A 17,220-nucleotide genomic window follows, 5' to 3' on the forward strand; every position below is an offset into this window, starting at 1 on the left:
TCAGTTTATAGCTTGACCACTTGGATATATTATGCATTTTTCAATAGTATTTCTAACAATTGCAGTTTCATATCTATATGCTTTGATCTTTTATGAAGGGCTCAATGTTTCACCAAGTGAAATGACATTTTGATTGTCACTCAAAATATTAACACAAACAAGGTGAAAACATAAATTTGTGATTTCCTTGTCTCAATATATCTTAAAGTATACTTCAAAGCTTCCCAAACACCATTTGGCCATAAATCTATTAGTAACACTTATATATTGAATGTGCTAAGTTAGGTGTAGTGCATGTTAATTATGGTGTATACATAATACTTCCTACCACATTTGTATATGAAATTCTACACGACTACACACACACACATATATATCTTCTTCTTTTTTTTCCTTTTCAACATTAGGTTTCTAAGCTTCAGGAGTTAGTTATGTTGAGGCGCAGAAAAACACTCAAATCACTTTGCTTCTTTCATATTGAATTTCTTCAACACCTTCTTGATGTAAAAAGTCAATAAATTCTATTCGCACATGACGATAGTAGTTGCATAAGCAAACCACGTAAACTCGTTCATTATAGATCTTGATAATCGAAAGACTGAAAATAAACTTTATATTCATACTAGTGAGAATTATATTTTTCGTGAAAAATAAGAATAACGAATAAATCAATAAAATCCACAAATAAAGCAATATATATAACTCAAGAATAGTCGTATCCAGTTAATATGGTGAAAATCTCGTCTCCTTCAGTATTTCAAACCCAAAAGAGAATGTCTATTCATGTGCTACATTGATTTATTCGTAAAAATTATTGACTTATTCACACGAATGCACACACATTCTCAATTCTCGTAATATTTTGCATTCTCCACAGAATCTTTCTCTTTGTATATATATATATATATATGTATAGAAGTCTTGTTATAATTAAAATAGTCCGGTAGTGGCAATTCATTACACTTTCTCATTCCTCAATGCCTCACACAAGTCGATCGAAAAGCAAAAAATAAAAATTCAATCTCTAAACAAAATGAAATATATATGATCTAGCAATAGTGACCATTGCGGCATCTAAGTGCACCGGAGCTGCGCGTGAGTCTCCCGACGAATGATCCCGGCTTGTACTTGATCAAATTCTCCCCCGTCAACGGGTTCTTCGTGTGTTTCAACGGTGGGCCCGACTCTCGGAAGTAGGCCCCGTTCGTGAACAGATCGCCCTCCGACCGCCACTGCCATTTCATCCACTCGCTCTCTTGGGCGTAGTCCCTCTTAGTCACCTGTACATTCAGTGGCGGACGCAGAAAAAATATTTCCTTAATTAATTACCTTTTCTTTTTATATAAAATAATAATTAAATAAATAAATTTAAAGATTGCGTCATGGTGGGTGGATTTGAATCCAAGACTTTTGCCCTTAGGCATTAATTAACTACTCTACCGCTAGGTCCACACATGCACACAATTAATTACCTCTTTAGTGTAACGGTAGTTGGAGGCTCTGAAGCGGTTGCCCTGGCTAATAATGGTGGGGTGAGCGCTACCGCCGATGGCGTAGAGTTCCCAATGGGAGTAGTCATTGTTGACGACGTGGACGAACCCCCATCGTGCCCTGGGCATGCGCTGGATGAGCCCGATCCCGAATCTGTTGAAGGCCACCGTCACTTGCATGATCGCGTCTTTGGAGCTCAGGTCATTTGCCCCCAAGAGCATCACCTGTGACGGTTGACAAAGTAATTAATTACTTTCTCGATCCATGAAAATTGTAATCTTATTAATTACTACTTTTTTTCACCTACAAAAATTAATAGTTTTTTTTTTTTTTTTTTTTTGAAACTATTTCTTAAACGTCATTCACGTTCAATATATAAAAAAAACTCACCTTTTAACACATCAAGTTTATCCACTTATGCACCCAAACTATACTAGTACAATTTTTTTTTTTTTTTTTGAGGAGATACTAGTACAATTTATTAAAACTCATGCCCCAAACTATATCAAGTTCGAATTATTTTTTAATAATAATATATGTATATTGAAAATTTTGACCAACTGAGAGGTGACATGGCTCGTTAGAAGTTGATTTTGCAAAAAAAAAAAAAAAGAATTACATTAGATCTTTTATCTCCACGTCAGCTCCCAAAGTCATCGTTTCATTTAAGAGTTCAAATTTTAATTTGATTTAAAATTAAACGTTTGGGAGCTCATATGGAAATAAAAAAAATTTAATGTAATTATTTTATTTAGTTTTTAATTGCCAATTCAGCTTCCAACGAGCCAAACACTCCTCAATTGGTCGAAAAAATTATGTTATATTTATATTTTTTGTAAATTCGGGCTAATTAAAAATTAAGTTCAAAATTTGGACTTTGTTTTAACAAGAACCACTTTTTTTGGGCTATATTTTTCTTAATTTGGACTATATTTTTCTAAAAAAAATTAAGTTCAAAATTTGGACTACATTTTTGTAAAAAATTAAGTTGAAAATGAGCAAAAAATTTGGGGTTGCTTACATCGTTGTGGTGGTTGAATTTGCAGTTGGAGATGGTGATGGCGGTGGAGCCCTCGATGACATCAATGAGGCCGTCGGTGGCCTTGGAAAGGGAGATGTGGTCGAGCCAGACGTTGCTGGAGCTGAAGACGGTGATGGCGTCGCCGTCGCTCTGCGTCCGCAGCCCGACGTGGTCGACGGCGTCCCTGATGGTGCCGCCGCTGGCGGGGACGATGTTGTGGATCCAGATGTTGTGGATGATCACGTTCTGCACGAACTGCAGCGTGATGCCGGCGCCGTAGGCCACGTGGACCTGCACGCCGCGGCCGTCGATGGTCTTGTGGCTGCTCACGATCAGCTCCTGCTTCAGCCGGATCACCATGCTGTGGGCGAACACGATCCACAGCGGCTCGCTCTGGGTCACGGCGTGCCGCAGGGTGCCCGGTCTAGGGTTCACCATGTCGTCGTCCGACGGGTCGTGGACCACGTAGTACCTCCCTTCTTTCCCGCCGGTTGTGCGGTACCCGAACCCGGCGCCGCACTCGGCCAGCCTCTTCCTGTTCTTGTCCCAGTTCTGGTCGCACCGCCAACAACGATCGATCGGGTTGGTCGCCTTGCACCCATCCTCGTTACGGAGATTTCTCCTCGTCGCGTTTTTGGTACCGATCAAGGCCCTATATGCACAATACACAAATAAATGCACAACGCAATGCAAACTTTAAATTTCTTTATTTACTTATTAATTTATTAAAAAAAAAGAACAATATTTATGTATGAACAACCTTCGATACTACTTTTAATGGACATTATTATTATTATTATTTGAAAATGTGCTATTTGTAGGCAAATCATTCACAAAAATAAGTAAAAATGTTTTTACCTGCATATTTTTCCTTCTGTCTACCTTATTCAGATAGGAAAAATATGCAGACAATGCCATTTTTGTAGTATAAAAAATTATAATTATAATTATAACAAGAAATACTGGGTGTTTGAACCAATTTTGAAATCTTGGAAGAGAATATATTCAAGATTAGGATAATATAATCTTAGTAGTTCGAGAAATTTTGAGAATTTGGGAGAAAATATAGAAAGTAATAAAAATGAAGAAATATGTAAGGAAAAATAGAGATTTTAATAAAGAATATGTTAATATTTAAATTAAATATGTTGAACCAATTAATTTTTGCCACATGTCACATGTCATATATCAAGAAGGATAGCACATGGTCTTGTTTATGTTGGTACACAATCATGGACAATCACCTTCAATTAACAAAATGATTTTTTTTTTAAATTATGTCAATTCAATGTGACAGGTCGATCAACCCTAATATGATCACTATTATTCATGGTTTTATGACGGATCATCATATCTCCAAAAATAGCATTGAATTTACCGAATCAACCAAATTAACGAACTTACTTGCCAACCATCATGTTGAAATCATCGGTCACGCCTTCGGGGTTGGGATCGAACGAGTTCAAGGATTCCTCGTACGATTCCGCAGCCTTCTTTTGCAAATATTCGTCGAAATCGGCGATTTTAGCCTGAGCTGCGAGCGGCAGCAAGATGCACAAAAGAAATATAGATAGTTTATAATTTGTGAGCGCCATTGGAGCTATCATATAATGCTTTTCTTTTATTTTTTGAAAATATATATATTTTTATTCTATATCATTATTTTCTCAGTTGCGAACCACTGGAAAAAGTTCGCACCAGCGATTCGCCTATCGCTGTAGGAGACAACAATGAAGATTTCAAAGAAAGTGATTTGGCTATTTATAAGTAGATGTTTTTGACAAATAAAAGAATAAAATAAAATACAAGATTTTTTAGACCACATAAGGAAGTGGAGAGCTGAGATTGATTTTGGCGCGAAGAATGTGCATTTTTCTCGAGAAGTTTAAGGTTGTTGGTTCGTTGCCATCGAATTTTGACTCTACTAATCTTAAATCTTAAAACGAATGTGGTCTTTTTTTTTGGTCTTGTATTTTATTTTAATAGTATTAATTAATTGTGTATAGTAATAATATTAATATTGTTGAATGTTCTTTCTTTATTTTGTGTGTGTGTTTTGTCTCATGTTTAGTTTGAAGGTTTTGATATGTGTGCATACTTCTTATAAAGATATAGAGATATAAATAGAAAATCTCAACAAGTTATGCAATATAATTCCAAGACAAGATTGTTGAAGATCCATATATTTGGATGGTAACTCAATCGTAAATTTTTTTATATTAATTTATTATCAAGATATAAAGAAATGAACGTTCGTTTTGACGTAATAAAAAATTATACAGATTAAAAAAAAATCGGACAACACATTTTATATTATTCGTAAGCGAGAGTGTTACAATTTTATAGTACTATCATTTAAAAGAAATATACAAAATGTGACCCTCATTTTAACTGATAAATTTATACGTTAGTATTATATTATTTCTCTATTTAAAGGAATAAAAGACAAACACACTCTCTCGCTCTTTCATTCTTTCTCGAGGAAATATGCTTTGAACCTTGATATTTCTAACTAGCTAAATCAATATATTACAATGTAAGTGACATCGAAATTTTGAAATTAAGGCCAAGTTAAAGGAGTAAAATTGTTTTTTCAATTAAAACCGAGGATACAAAATTACTAAACTATATAAGTTTAGACGATTAATTAGTTCAAACTAATTAAATTGACGTGACGAAACAAGTACGTGGAGCCACCAATGCATGCTGCTTAATTTATTCACTCATATATGATATATATACACACCAAAATTATGCTAGCAGCTTCCCAATTCGAAAACATTAATTAAAAAAAATCATTTTTAGTACTATTTAATACTACTATAGTTTTTGCTCTAATTTAAAGTGTTTAACAATCTGCATGTTTTGACGCAACAAATTAGGATCAGAAAATTCATAGCTAAGTACACATACTCTCTCGTTCTCTCTCTCAAAAATACTCATTTCTCTCTCTGCAATTTCTCTGCAAAACTCAAGAAGAAGAAAATGGTTTACGTCAAGGGTCCAGGCCTCTACTCAGACATTGGCAAGAGAGCTAGAGGTATATTTATTTTTATTTTTTTCCCTCTTTTTTTGGTGTCATTTGCATTTTGAACGAATTAATTCCTTTTTATTTACCCAATTTTAAATTTTTCGTGGATTTTTGTTTATTTTTTTTCAGATCTTCTTTACAAGGATTATCAGGGCGATCGGAAGTTCACTCTCAGTACTTTGACTTCAACTGGGGTGGTTAGTATCTTATAAATAATAAATAAATAAAATCCTCTTTTGATTTTTTTAATATTAATAATATGTGCTCGTTTATGGCAAGAGAAATTGTTGATTGATTGAATCGCATGCAATCGAATAATGATTTCATATGTTATAATGGAATTGATAAACCACTTTTAGCTGTTGGGATTAATTAAATAGTGCATAGAAGGTTTTGTTCTCTTTGCTTCTATTGAAAAAAAAAAAGGATTGAATGAGCAAATTCTCAATGCAATGTGATGGTTTTGGATGAAGCAACGCCATTTTTAAGTAGATTTTGGTAGAGAAAGGTCAATTCCTCTACTCTTGAATCTATGAAATTAGATAATACTCTCTCCGTCCCAGCTTTTAGTATCCATTTGAGAATGACACGAGTTTTAATAAAGTGGTCGAGTGTTGTGAGTGAAATAAGAATCCTGCCTTTATTAGAGTGTTATAGTGGAGTAAGAGTTCCACTTATTTTTATTATAAATAGAAATGAATACCAAAATATAAGACGGACAAAAATGGAAAGATGAATAATAAAAGTTGGAACGGAGGGAGTAATTGATACGAAATTAGACGTACCCCATTTTATCCAAAGTAGATATGCAATTGATGGATTCTGTATCACTTAATTTGGCAATGGTTTTGTTTTATGCATTTATCCATGTTTGGTAAATGTGTAAGAAATTCATTTGTTCTAATTGTTGTGCTCGTATTTGCTCGACAGGCCATTACTTCATCAGGGACTAAGAAAGGGGACTTGTTCTTAGCTGATGTTAGCACCCTTTTAAAGAACAAGAACATCACCACTGATGTGAAAGTGGATACCAGCTCCAATGTTAGTCACTTCGATGTTTTCTTCGTGTGATGCACGGTCATACCTATGAACAACATGAGATGTTTCTTATGAAATGTTTATATTGATACGCCACACACACTTCTTGTTCATATAGTTGTTGATCAACTGTTGTAGCTGTAGGTGAAAACAATATGGATTTTGTAGGTGGTTTAGATCGTTTTTTTTTTATCTAACTCTTTCTAACATTGGTAGGTATTCACAACCATCACTATCGATGAGCCGGCTCCCGGGGTGAAGGCGATCTTTAGATTTGTGGCTCCGGATCAGAAGTCCGGCAAGGTCTTTTTCTTCTATTCTCTCTTGTGGGAGAGTGAATTTGCCTGCAGCATCACGGGATGCTAAATCCCGTGGTGTCTGTAACTTGTAATGTCTCAATTTTTTTTAATTTTTTTTATCATAGGTGGAGCTTCAATATCTACACGAGTACGCCGGGATCAGCACGAGCCTCGGGTTTACTGCCAAGCCGACCGTCAACTTCTCCGGTGTGGCCGGGAATCACCGGGCCACCGTTGGCACAGACATTTCCTTCGACACCGGTACCGGGAATTTCACCAAATTGAACGCCGGAATCAGTCTCGCCAGTACTGACCTAATCGCATCCTTGATGGTGTGAGTCTTCCATTCTAAACTCAACTTTTTGTATATCTATATACAGGGACGGACGCAGAAAAAATTCTTGGTGGGGTTGATTCGGTGACGAGGGCTATCGGTACAATAATTCACACAAAATACTTTAATTTGACGATTTTAAAAGAATTTTTTTTAAATGTTTTGTGGGGGGCTCGAGCCCCCTTGACTCGTCTCGGGTCCGTGACGGCTGCCCTCATTCGACAGGAACGACAAGGGGCAGAGCGTCACGGCATCCTACTTCCACACTGTCAGCCCGCTGACGGTCACCACCGTAGGGGCGGAGTTCACCCACAGCTTCTCGAGCAACGAGAACACCCTCACCTTCGGGGCGCATCATCTGATGGACCCCACCACCGCGGTGAAGGCTCGGGTGAACAACTACGGCAAGGCGAGCGCGCTCCTGCAGCACGAGTGGCGCCCGAAGTCCCTCATCACCATCTCCGGCGAAGTCGACACCAGAGCCATAGAGAAGAGCGCCAAGATTGGGCTGGCTGTGGCTATCAAGCCATGAGAAATTCAAAGCTTCTTTTCTCTGAGTTAGACAGAGCTAGCAATAAAGGTGGTGATCGTATTTGACTATATCTATATGCTAATTAATAATTGTTTTTTGGAGTGATGATGGAAGTTGTAATCAACATTACTCACTCCGGCTCGGAGTAGTCTTGTATCATCTCGTATTTTATTTCATCAATTCGTCGCTGTCTAACTCCAAAAGTAAATTGGTCGGAAGATCGAGTCATTAGACGATTTGACACAAATTTTTGTAAACACGACTCTAAATAGAGTTTTTATAAATACAGACAGTCTGACACAAATTTTTATGAATGTGGCGACAAAACATAAACGCGACGAACGCCCGGGGCTTCTCATCAGCACTCGAGTCGTCGGTAAATACCGACGAAATCGGTAGAAATGGAAGCTATACATACAAAGCACCATCATGTTCTTGAACCTCAGTTTTGCTCTCTTAATATTGTCTGAAGTGTTTGCCTTGGGACCAGTTTGGGTTCATGTTTAAATTTATTTTATTTTATAATGATACGATCATTATAAAATAAAATAAATATAAAACACTAGAATAACTCAAGTAGATTTGTTTATGCATTAGGTACATGAGCGGTCCAAAACAAGCCCAGCCCGATTACTCCCTTTGGGCCGATGGGTAGTTTGAACTTTGAAAGCTCAAAAAGCCCAAATAAAAAAGCCCTAGCTTTGTTCTTAATTCTTCGCATTTATTCTTCATTTTTAATACTCCCCCCGTCCACCAATTCGTGTCATAATTTTCATTTTGATCCGTCCAATTCGTGTCCTACTCATTTTTAGTACTCCCTCCATCCCACTATAAGTGGCTCAAAACTTTTCGGCACAAAAATTAAGGAGGTGTAAAGTTGTCACATTTTTTTAAGGGTTAAATTTTTCTATTTATGAAAACGGGACACTTATAGTGGAATGACCCAAAATAGAATACAAGTCATTTTTATTGGGACGAAGGGAGTAATTATTTTCTTAACAAATAAATTATTTTTTCTTAAAAATTGTGCCACTTTCTACACTCAACAAATAAAAAATACATTTTTTCTTAAAACTCGTGCCCCTCCCCCGAAGAGAGTATTAAAAGATGATTCCTTCTAATTTATTGGGCTTGTTTTTAATTTATGGACATCTCAAAATATATTACTATATATTATAATGATTTAAAAGTCAGACTTTCTGTAATTATGCGTCGTGATATGAAATACTCCCTCCGTCCATGAAAAAGAGTCCTAATTATCCCTTTTTTTTCATAAAAAAGAGTCTCATTTAACTTTTTGAACCATCACATCATACCTTTTCTCTTACATTTAACTATAAATTGTACTTTTATTCCACTTTTTAACTAAAAATGTACTTTTATTCTACTTTTTTGTACTAATAATACCCCTACAAATTATATCTTTATCTCACTTACACCTACTTTAACAACTTTCTTAAAATCCGAGCCAAACCCCAAATGGGACTCTTTTTCATGGACGGATGGAGCAATATTTGTCACTTCCCTAAATAAAAAATAAATAAAAAATCTAGATTTGCATGCGATATAAAGTGGTTAAATTTAGAGAAGAAATCATCCCAACCCAAGATGGAGTGAGATGGAAAAAAGAATTAGAAAATCAATCAAAAACATTTGAAAGTGTATGAATTAAGAGTGCAAAGAATGGTCGAAGCCCCCACGACCACGAGACACTATCTACAACACTAAAATCTCCTTTTTCTTACCACAACACAACTTGTCTTCACTCATATTCCTTTTTCACCATCAACAACACAAACTATATCCATATTGGGCGCCATGAGAGACGACCCTATGTTTTACCGTTTGGTTTCGGGGAGTTATGAGCAAACTGGTGGTACGGCGAAGCGTGGGTCCCGTTCGATATCGAGAGGCTCCTCGGGTGCTGCTGCTGATGCTGCCCGTTCCTCGTGAACGACCCGTGCGTTCTCAGGCCGTTCTTCCCGTTGGGGCTGGAGCTGACCCGGTCGGCCTGCATCGTCTGGAAGTAGTAAGACGAGCTCGCCATGTCCTTGAGGTTCGGCAGAGGCTTCAGGGCTTCGACCACCTCGCTCATCAGCGGCCGGGCTTTCGGGTCGCGGCTGAGGCAACGGGCCGCCAGCTGGGCGGCCTTCTGGGCGCCTTTAATAGAAAAATGACCTTCGAGCCGGGGGTCTATCAAACGGTAGAAGCGCTTCCGGTCGCCTAGATGAGGCCGAGCCCATTCCACGAGGTTGTGCTCCCCGTTCGGCCGGTTCTTGTCCATTGATCGCCTACCCGTGACCACTTCGAGTAGGACGACGCCGAAGCTGTATACGTCGCTTTTTGATGTAAGATGTCCTGCATGGAACCGGAGACGAGCTGATCAGAAGAAGAAAAAAAAAATAACGGAGATGCATGTTCGTATAGAATACGGTTGTCGCCTCGAACAAGCGCAAAATTGTTCGATCCATCAAAATATGTAGTGGATAGACATGTATTATTCTTATCTATCTAAGCTATCATCCAAAGTAAACATCATGAAATCAAGAATCGCAATTGATCGAACGAGCAACGAGAAAGGAAGGTTCTTTTACCTGTCATGACGTATTCGGGGGCTGCATAACCGTAGGTTCCCATCACGCGGGTAGACACGTGAGTTTTGCCTTCATCGGGAGCATCTTTAGCGAGTCCGAAATCGGAAAGTTTCGAGTTGTATTCCTGGAGGAATACGATCGGGCCATCAAACGAGAGTCTCGAGATCTAGCAATTATATATGTAGAGACCAAAGGTTATGTACTTACAGCATCTAGCAAAATGTTAGACGTCTTGAAATCACGATATATCACCGGTCTTTCCGCCTCCTCGTGGAGAAATGCAAGCCCCTTGGCAGCTCCTAGAGCTATTTTCATCCTGATCGACCATGGGAGTGGCAACGACCCTGGAATTAACAATGGTCGAATACGGGTTATATCACAAATAAAAACAAATGTCAAATAATAAAACTGTTCACGAATTATACTCCCTCCGTCCCATTGCAAATGTCCCACTTTCCATAATGGGACGGAGGGAGTATCAATTACTCGAACGTCCAACTTGAAAAGAAAATCGAGAATGTTTCCAACCAGCAAGAAATGGCAAAGTATTAGATATGTAAACGCGCAAACAAAACACTCAAGATCGTGCATATAAAGAACTAACGATAAACTTGAAGATAGTCAGCAATGAGAAACCAAAAGAAGGCCGTGTGCGTACTTCTGAATAGGTGGTTCTCCAAGCTTCCTCTGGGCATGAACTCATAGACGAGCAGCCTCTGATCATCTTCGATACAGTAGCCTATTAATTTAACCAAATTAGGATGAACGAGATCGCCTAAAAAGTTTACTTCAGCCTGCCAAGCAAAATGGGAAGTCAGAATTATCGGATACGTATCAATGAAACCACATACAACAGAAGCACTCAATGAAATTGAGAAAGCATCAAACCAGCCATTCTTTGTGACCCTGAAGTCCGTCGTGATTCAGGGTTTTGACGGCGACTGTGAGTCCCGTCCCGGGCTTGACTGGGGCCGTGCCGTTCTCTTCGATCCACCCCTTAAACACGCAACCAAAGCCCCCCTCGCCAAGGAGAGATTCTGGTCTGAAATTTCTAGTTGCCAACTTAAGGTCAATAAATGTGAACTTCCGCAGTCGAGAAGAAACTTTAAGTTCTTCTTCGAGTTTGCTACTGGAAGAATTGCTTTCAGCGTTGCTAGTGGTGGTGGACGGGATTACCGGGGCAACTGGTTGATCCGTACTAGTCCCGTTCGTAGATTTACTCTCTGCTCGGATTGGCACATTGAAAAAATAATTAATATAATAGGAGACAAACAGCATCATCGTAATAAAGCCTAAAATGATTGGATTGATTACGTTTACTATACGATTGCAAGATTATTATTTAAGCAGAACAACTGAGACATAAATCAAGTGAACAAAAAGAGTGGAACATTTTAAAGCATTTTGTGTGTAGTTTCCCAAATGAGCTCAGCCAGATGTCTGCCCAAACAATCGAAGAACATAATAAAAGCATTCTCAAATAAGAGCTGCATATTCTAACCAATTTCTATTATCAATTAACTACCAAATGATATGCCAACGTCAAGAAGTACTTTTTCGATCACATAACACACGAGTTCACAGGGTCTTCCCTTTCCATCAGTATATTTGAATCTATACAACCAATCCTCGAGTCTTTCTCAAAACTCATGTTTGTTATACATCATTCATTTACAAAGTCAAACAAAATCGGCCAACTATTGTGCCAAAATCGCACACAATTTCCCAAACAAATCCACTTATTCTACTCAACATACATTAGACACATCTCATACCTAAATTTATGCTAGCTCACAAAACGTGGATGCATAATTCTAGCTTCACGAAGAACCTCTAGCCCGTGGTTGATGAACAAAGTCGAACTAAACGCTCCCAACATCCGTCAACGCCCTTATCATGCTCCCTCACTCCATCTACATTGTTGCTAACAGAATCTCTAACACTCTCCTACCTCCTTAATCGCCACACGAAGATTCACATGGTCTCAACATCAAACTACACAAAACAATAAATCTACCTAATAATGATCCATTTCTTGAGGGATTTAGCATAATCCCCTCCAAACACATTATTGTGATCACAATCAATCCCAACACAAAGAAACCACTATGGACCACAAATCAACTAGAGATAACAAACTGATGTGAAACAAAATTGGATTAATTACAAAACCAGATTATAATAAGATTAATTATAGAAAGGGGAAAGAAAATATTACCATGAGTGCTGATGCCACTAAGAGAGTTATCAACTTTAGATCTTGAAGAAATACAGCTCCCAATAAACCTCAATTTAATCCAACAACCAGTCTCCTCCACCGCATCATCATCATCATCTCTCTTCTTCCTCCCCTTAGATTTCTCAACGCTCCAAGATTCAACCTTTAAGCCATCATCAGCTAATCCCATCTTCCACAGAAGCAAAAATCATCAAAATCTTCCAAGATTTCCCAAATTTCCCACCTCCTCCTTAAAAAGTACTCCAATAATCATTCAAATCCCACAGAAACACCTCAAATAAGTCAAATATCACTCTCTCTCTTTTTTAATCTCTTTTCAAGAAACCTAAATCCTCAATAAACGATTTTCTCTCTTAGTAAAATCCCCCCAAAAGAATTAGAAATTAGGGGACAAAAAAAGCTCAAAGATCAGCTCGAGCCAAACACCATAAAAGATTACAGAATATTCGCCCCTCCCACCTCCAAGAAACAATTTATCTTTCCCTATCAAATCCACAACAGCAAAAAAAAATCCACTGAATAACTGAAAAAACCCAGTTGAAAATATGAGCTGAAAATCACACTGAGATTAGGGTACGAAGTGCTCAGTGATTGCAGATCACATGCTTGACAAAAAGTTTGCACAGTGCAACAAGCAAAGGTGGAATAAAATGGAAATAGTGAAAATAATAGTGATTATAATCTCACTTCGAAGAAAAATAAAAATAGAAAATAAAACAGTGCCACCACCGCAGAAATGTCTCTCCCCTTGAAAAAAAAAGGTATCAAAATCTCTGCGGAAAACACAAAATTATGCTGACTGCTTCAATTGCTGAAAGGTGGAAAAAAAGAAATGGAAAATTAATATATATAGTAATCATCCACAATAGATATCGAGTTGTTTGGATGTGTGATGTGTGAAATAATTATTTATGTATGAAAACAAAAAAGGAAAAGTATATTTCAGAAAAAATGTGTGAATAATCGGTTTGTTGCTTTTTGTATAGAATCTAAGACTAAATAAAGCAAATCGGAGCCTGCCCGGAGAATACGGGCAGCAACTTTCAGTTACCGGAAATGACCTCGCCTTGTCTAAACCGAAACAAATAGATTTGTTTTTGTCTTTTCTTTTTATTTTTGTTGGTTTTTGAAGTGATTTGGAAAAGGGTGTGATTACTAATTTTCTAGGTAATTACTCACTCCGTCCCATGAAGCATGACACACTTCTTTTAGGTACGAGAATTAAGAAATTGATATTTTGTGTGTTAAGTGTGGTAGGTGAAAAAATGAAAATGTGAATAAAAGGTAATTTTTTTGCCATTTTTAGAAACGTGTCATGCTTCGTGGGACAGACCCAAAAGGAAACTGTGTCATGCTTCGCGGGACGGAGAGAGTATTTTCTTGAATTTTTTTTAGAATCTGTGATACTTTATTTCTTGGACGAGTTTGTTCAATTATTTTAATTAATAAATACTCTCTTCCTCCACAAAAAAATGTATCATCGTGGAATAGAAGGATAGTGAGAATATAGTTAATTTTTTTGTGGACGAAGGACATGCACTGATGTAGTTGATTTTTCAAATTCTTGAAGAATGACATTTTTTTAGATGACGTTTACTTTTTATGATTGTGTACTTTTATGATTTTATCTTTATTGATCTCTCTGTCTACAATAAGTGTGGTGTGGATGAGAGGACACATGTTTTAAGAAAATATTGTTAGATGTATATAAAGTGAAGAAAGAGTCCCATCAAAGTTGAATTGTAACGTAATTAATAAATGACTGTGAGATGATTTTTTCGTAAATATTGTGTGTGAGTGTGAGTAAAAGTATAAATGTATATTTCCTAAAATAGAACGATCACACTTATTGTGGACGGACGAAAATGACAAAAAAACCACACTTATCGTGGACGGAGGGAGTACTATAATTTCTCTAATTCTAGTCTTTTAATATGATACGAGTCAAACAAAATAATAGATTTTATCAATGATCTGAAAATTCTAATCTAATTAATTAACATAATTTTATGAATAATCCAAATAGATGTTTAGATCAAAATAGTGATATATTAATCTCAAATCTCCATAAATCGTTGGCTGTTTTGAGTTTATATATCAAAAATATGTGTGATTGGTTATGTAATGTTAATAGTAAAAGTCATGCATAGTTTTAAAAATAGAATAGTGTTAATATATATAACGATCAAAAAATATTTTTATATTATGTACAAATATTTGTATATCCCGAAATTATATCTAATTAAACTCACTTTATTCTCTTCATTCTCCAAAGAGCACATGAAGCCATACTGTAATACAATGATCTTCATTATTCTATAATTTTAATTTTTGCCTCTTTTTTTTTCCTTTTCACAATTACAAGAGCAACTATCTTTTCTTTTATAGTAATTTTTTCAAAAAAAATTGGTGGACCTTTCCCTTTATATATTTGAAAATAGAGTATTTTAAAAGGTTTGTCCAGCACCTTAAATTTCACTTTATGAAATTCCCATCAAATTTTCATATTTAGGAAGAAGATTGCATCACATTGTAGTTGTGTTTACAACTAAATAAGTAGGACTGGGAATCGGGTCGGGATCGGGTACCCTACCCGAAAAAATCGGGTACCCGATCCCGAATAAGGCCAGAAACCAATACCCGACTCCGAACCCGATTTCTTAATCGGGTACCCTAATACCCGACTCGGGTACCCGAATCGGGTATTCGGGTACCCTAAATTACCCGATCAAAATCTCAATTTCTAAAGTCAAACTGTGAATTCGATTAAATCGGGTATTAGGGTACCCGATTTACCCTAATACCCGATTTTTTTAAAAAAATTTGGAAAATATGGCCCATATGCAAATATCACCGATCAATCATAACATTCAAATGTCAATTGCTCAAAACACAACCAAAATTGTGTATACCAATTACCAAATAACAATCAATTGTCAATTGAATTTGTATATACCAAATATGTTTGTGCTCAAAACTGAGAAATTAGAAATCTGTAAAAAAAAAAAAAAAAAAAAAAAAAAAAAAAAAAAAAGAAGAAGAATACATGCGCAGTGGCCGGTGGAGGCATGGAGTGCTGCTGGCTTCTGCGCGGTGCAATTTGACGGAAAACGGCGACGGAAAGTGGGAGGCGAGCGGAGGGACAGCCGAACAGGGGGGAGGCTGCTGGCGCGCCGCTGGGTGGACGGTGGACGGGCGAGGGGCGCTGGCGCGCCGCTGGGTGGTAGGCCGCCGAGAGGTTAGGGCCGGCGGGCTGGGAAAAAAGTTTGGGAATTGGATTTGGGAGGGAATTGATACAGGAGGCGGGAGGGAGGATCCGAGGGTGTAGGGCTGGGAGTTTTACTTGGAATTCATATTTAATTTAATAAAATAGATTAAAATTTATTAATTAAAAAATCGGGTATTTCGGGTATACCCGATACCCGATCGGGTATACCCGATACCCGATTTTTTAACACCCTAACTACCCGAACCCGACCCCGACCCCTAATTTTTCGGGTATAGGGTACCCGATACCCGATTTTTTCGGGTCGGGTATCGGGTATCGGGTACCCGATTACCCGATCCCGAAATTCCCACCCCTATAAATAAGATACACATATATATCTCATCAAAAAAGAAAATTAACTTGATATATAAATGACATCAAACTTTATTTTGTACAGTGAATGAAAAAATCCAAAGTAATTAATAATACTTTTTTAGTTCTTAAACTTAAAAAAAAAAGGTGAAAAGCCATTACAAGTGACCAAATTGAGGGGGTATAGTGTAGCCTTTAAATTGAAATAAAAATTTCAAAATTTCAAATGGATAATGAAAATAAACAAATAAAAAAATGTATTACTTTTATGTCCCTCTCAACATTTTTCCCTCCTAACCAAACAAAAAGTGGGGGAAAAAGTGAGGGGCAAATGTGGAAAGCTGAGCACTTCGGAGGGATTGAGCGGTCAGTTTTCACGGAGTGGGAAGTGGAGTTCACGGGCAGCTCGGGCAGGAGAGATAATAAGAGGCGGGACCCACCATGTCGATGACGTGTCATCTTTTTTTTAGGTGCATTGGCTCCCACACGCGCGTGAGTGCGGCTGGATTTTAATGGACTTCCATTCATGCATCTTCTTTCTTTTCTTTTTTTCCTTTTCACAAATATAATAATACTAATATTAATGTATTTTTATTTTTGTATTTTTATTATTTTAGTTTTCATTGGAGAGAATATACCCCATTATTTTAAATTTCGATACGGTCTTATAATACTTGGTTAAAATCATGGTTTGAGATAGGATTGGTATGATACATGTAATAAATTATGCGATTATCTCTGCTAATTAATCATTATCAGTACAAAATAATATATTAAACATGTGACAACATACATGCATCTTTGTGTTAATTATTTGGTGATTGTCTGGCTGATGTGTAGTGAGTTGAATATGTTGTTTTATTTTGGTTAAATAATGATTAGACAAGTATATCCTTCAATTTTATTGTAGTTTATTTCGTTGGTAAACCTTATGGTCTTGTAAATTTGTTTGTTAATAAATAAGAGTGGATTTTCATGTAAATAATTAATTATATGGAGCTCAAAAGCTCATAATTTGGATAGTTCTCATCCCACTAAAAAATTGTTGATAAGGCTAACCT

The 17,220-nt window shown here is 37.0% G+C and overlaps 3 protein-coding genes across 3 annotated transcripts; 1 reads left to right on the plus strand and 2 right to left on the minus strand.

Annotated features, from left to right (window-relative positions):
* Positions 1-901: 901 nt before the first annotated feature.
* LOC131025236 (pectate lyase-like) lies at positions 902-4,258 on the minus strand. The gene is made up of 4 exons (XM_057954903.1): positions 3,917-4,258; positions 2,513-3,164; positions 1,473-1,715; positions 902-1,280 (listed from the first exon to the last, which is right to left on the minus strand). Exons 1-4 carry the CDS (start codon positions 4,117-4,119, stop codon positions 1,050-1,052), a joined length of 1,329 nt encoding a protein of 442 aa, XP_057810886.1. The 5' UTR covers positions 4,120-4,258; the 3' UTR covers positions 902-1,049.
* A 1,101-nt stretch (positions 4,259-5,359) lies between these two features.
* LOC131025237 (mitochondrial outer membrane protein porin of 36 kDa-like) lies at positions 5,360-7,926 on the plus strand. Its single transcript, XM_057954904.1, has 6 exons — positions 5,360-5,552; positions 5,673-5,740; positions 6,474-6,584; positions 6,798-6,884; positions 7,006-7,214; positions 7,440-7,926. The coding sequence occupies exons 1-6, from the start codon at positions 5,498-5,500 to the stop codon at positions 7,744-7,746; spliced, it is 837 nt and encodes a 278-aa protein (XP_057810887.1). The 5' UTR covers positions 5,360-5,497; the 3' UTR covers positions 7,747-7,926.
* A 1,400-nt stretch (positions 7,927-9,326) lies between these two features.
* LOC131025235 (serine/threonine-protein kinase PBL34-like) lies at positions 9,327-13,547 on the minus strand. Its single transcript, XM_057954902.1, has 6 exons — positions 12,559-13,547; positions 11,229-11,563; positions 10,999-11,134; positions 10,548-10,684; positions 10,341-10,464; positions 9,327-10,104 (listed from the first exon to the last, which is right to left on the minus strand). Exons 1-6 carry the CDS (start codon positions 12,746-12,748, stop codon positions 9,578-9,580), a joined length of 1,449 nt encoding a protein of 482 aa, XP_057810885.1. The 5' UTR covers positions 12,749-13,547; the 3' UTR covers positions 9,327-9,577.
* Between the last annotated feature and the right edge of the window lie 3,673 nt (positions 13,548-17,220).

This window comes from Salvia miltiorrhiza, chromosome 5, assembly GCF_028751815.1.
Source record: "Salvia miltiorrhiza cultivar Shanhuang (shh) chromosome 5, IMPLAD_Smil_shh, whole genome shotgun sequence".
NCBI lineage: Eukaryota > Viridiplantae > Streptophyta > Magnoliopsida > Lamiales > Lamiaceae > Salvia > Salvia miltiorrhiza.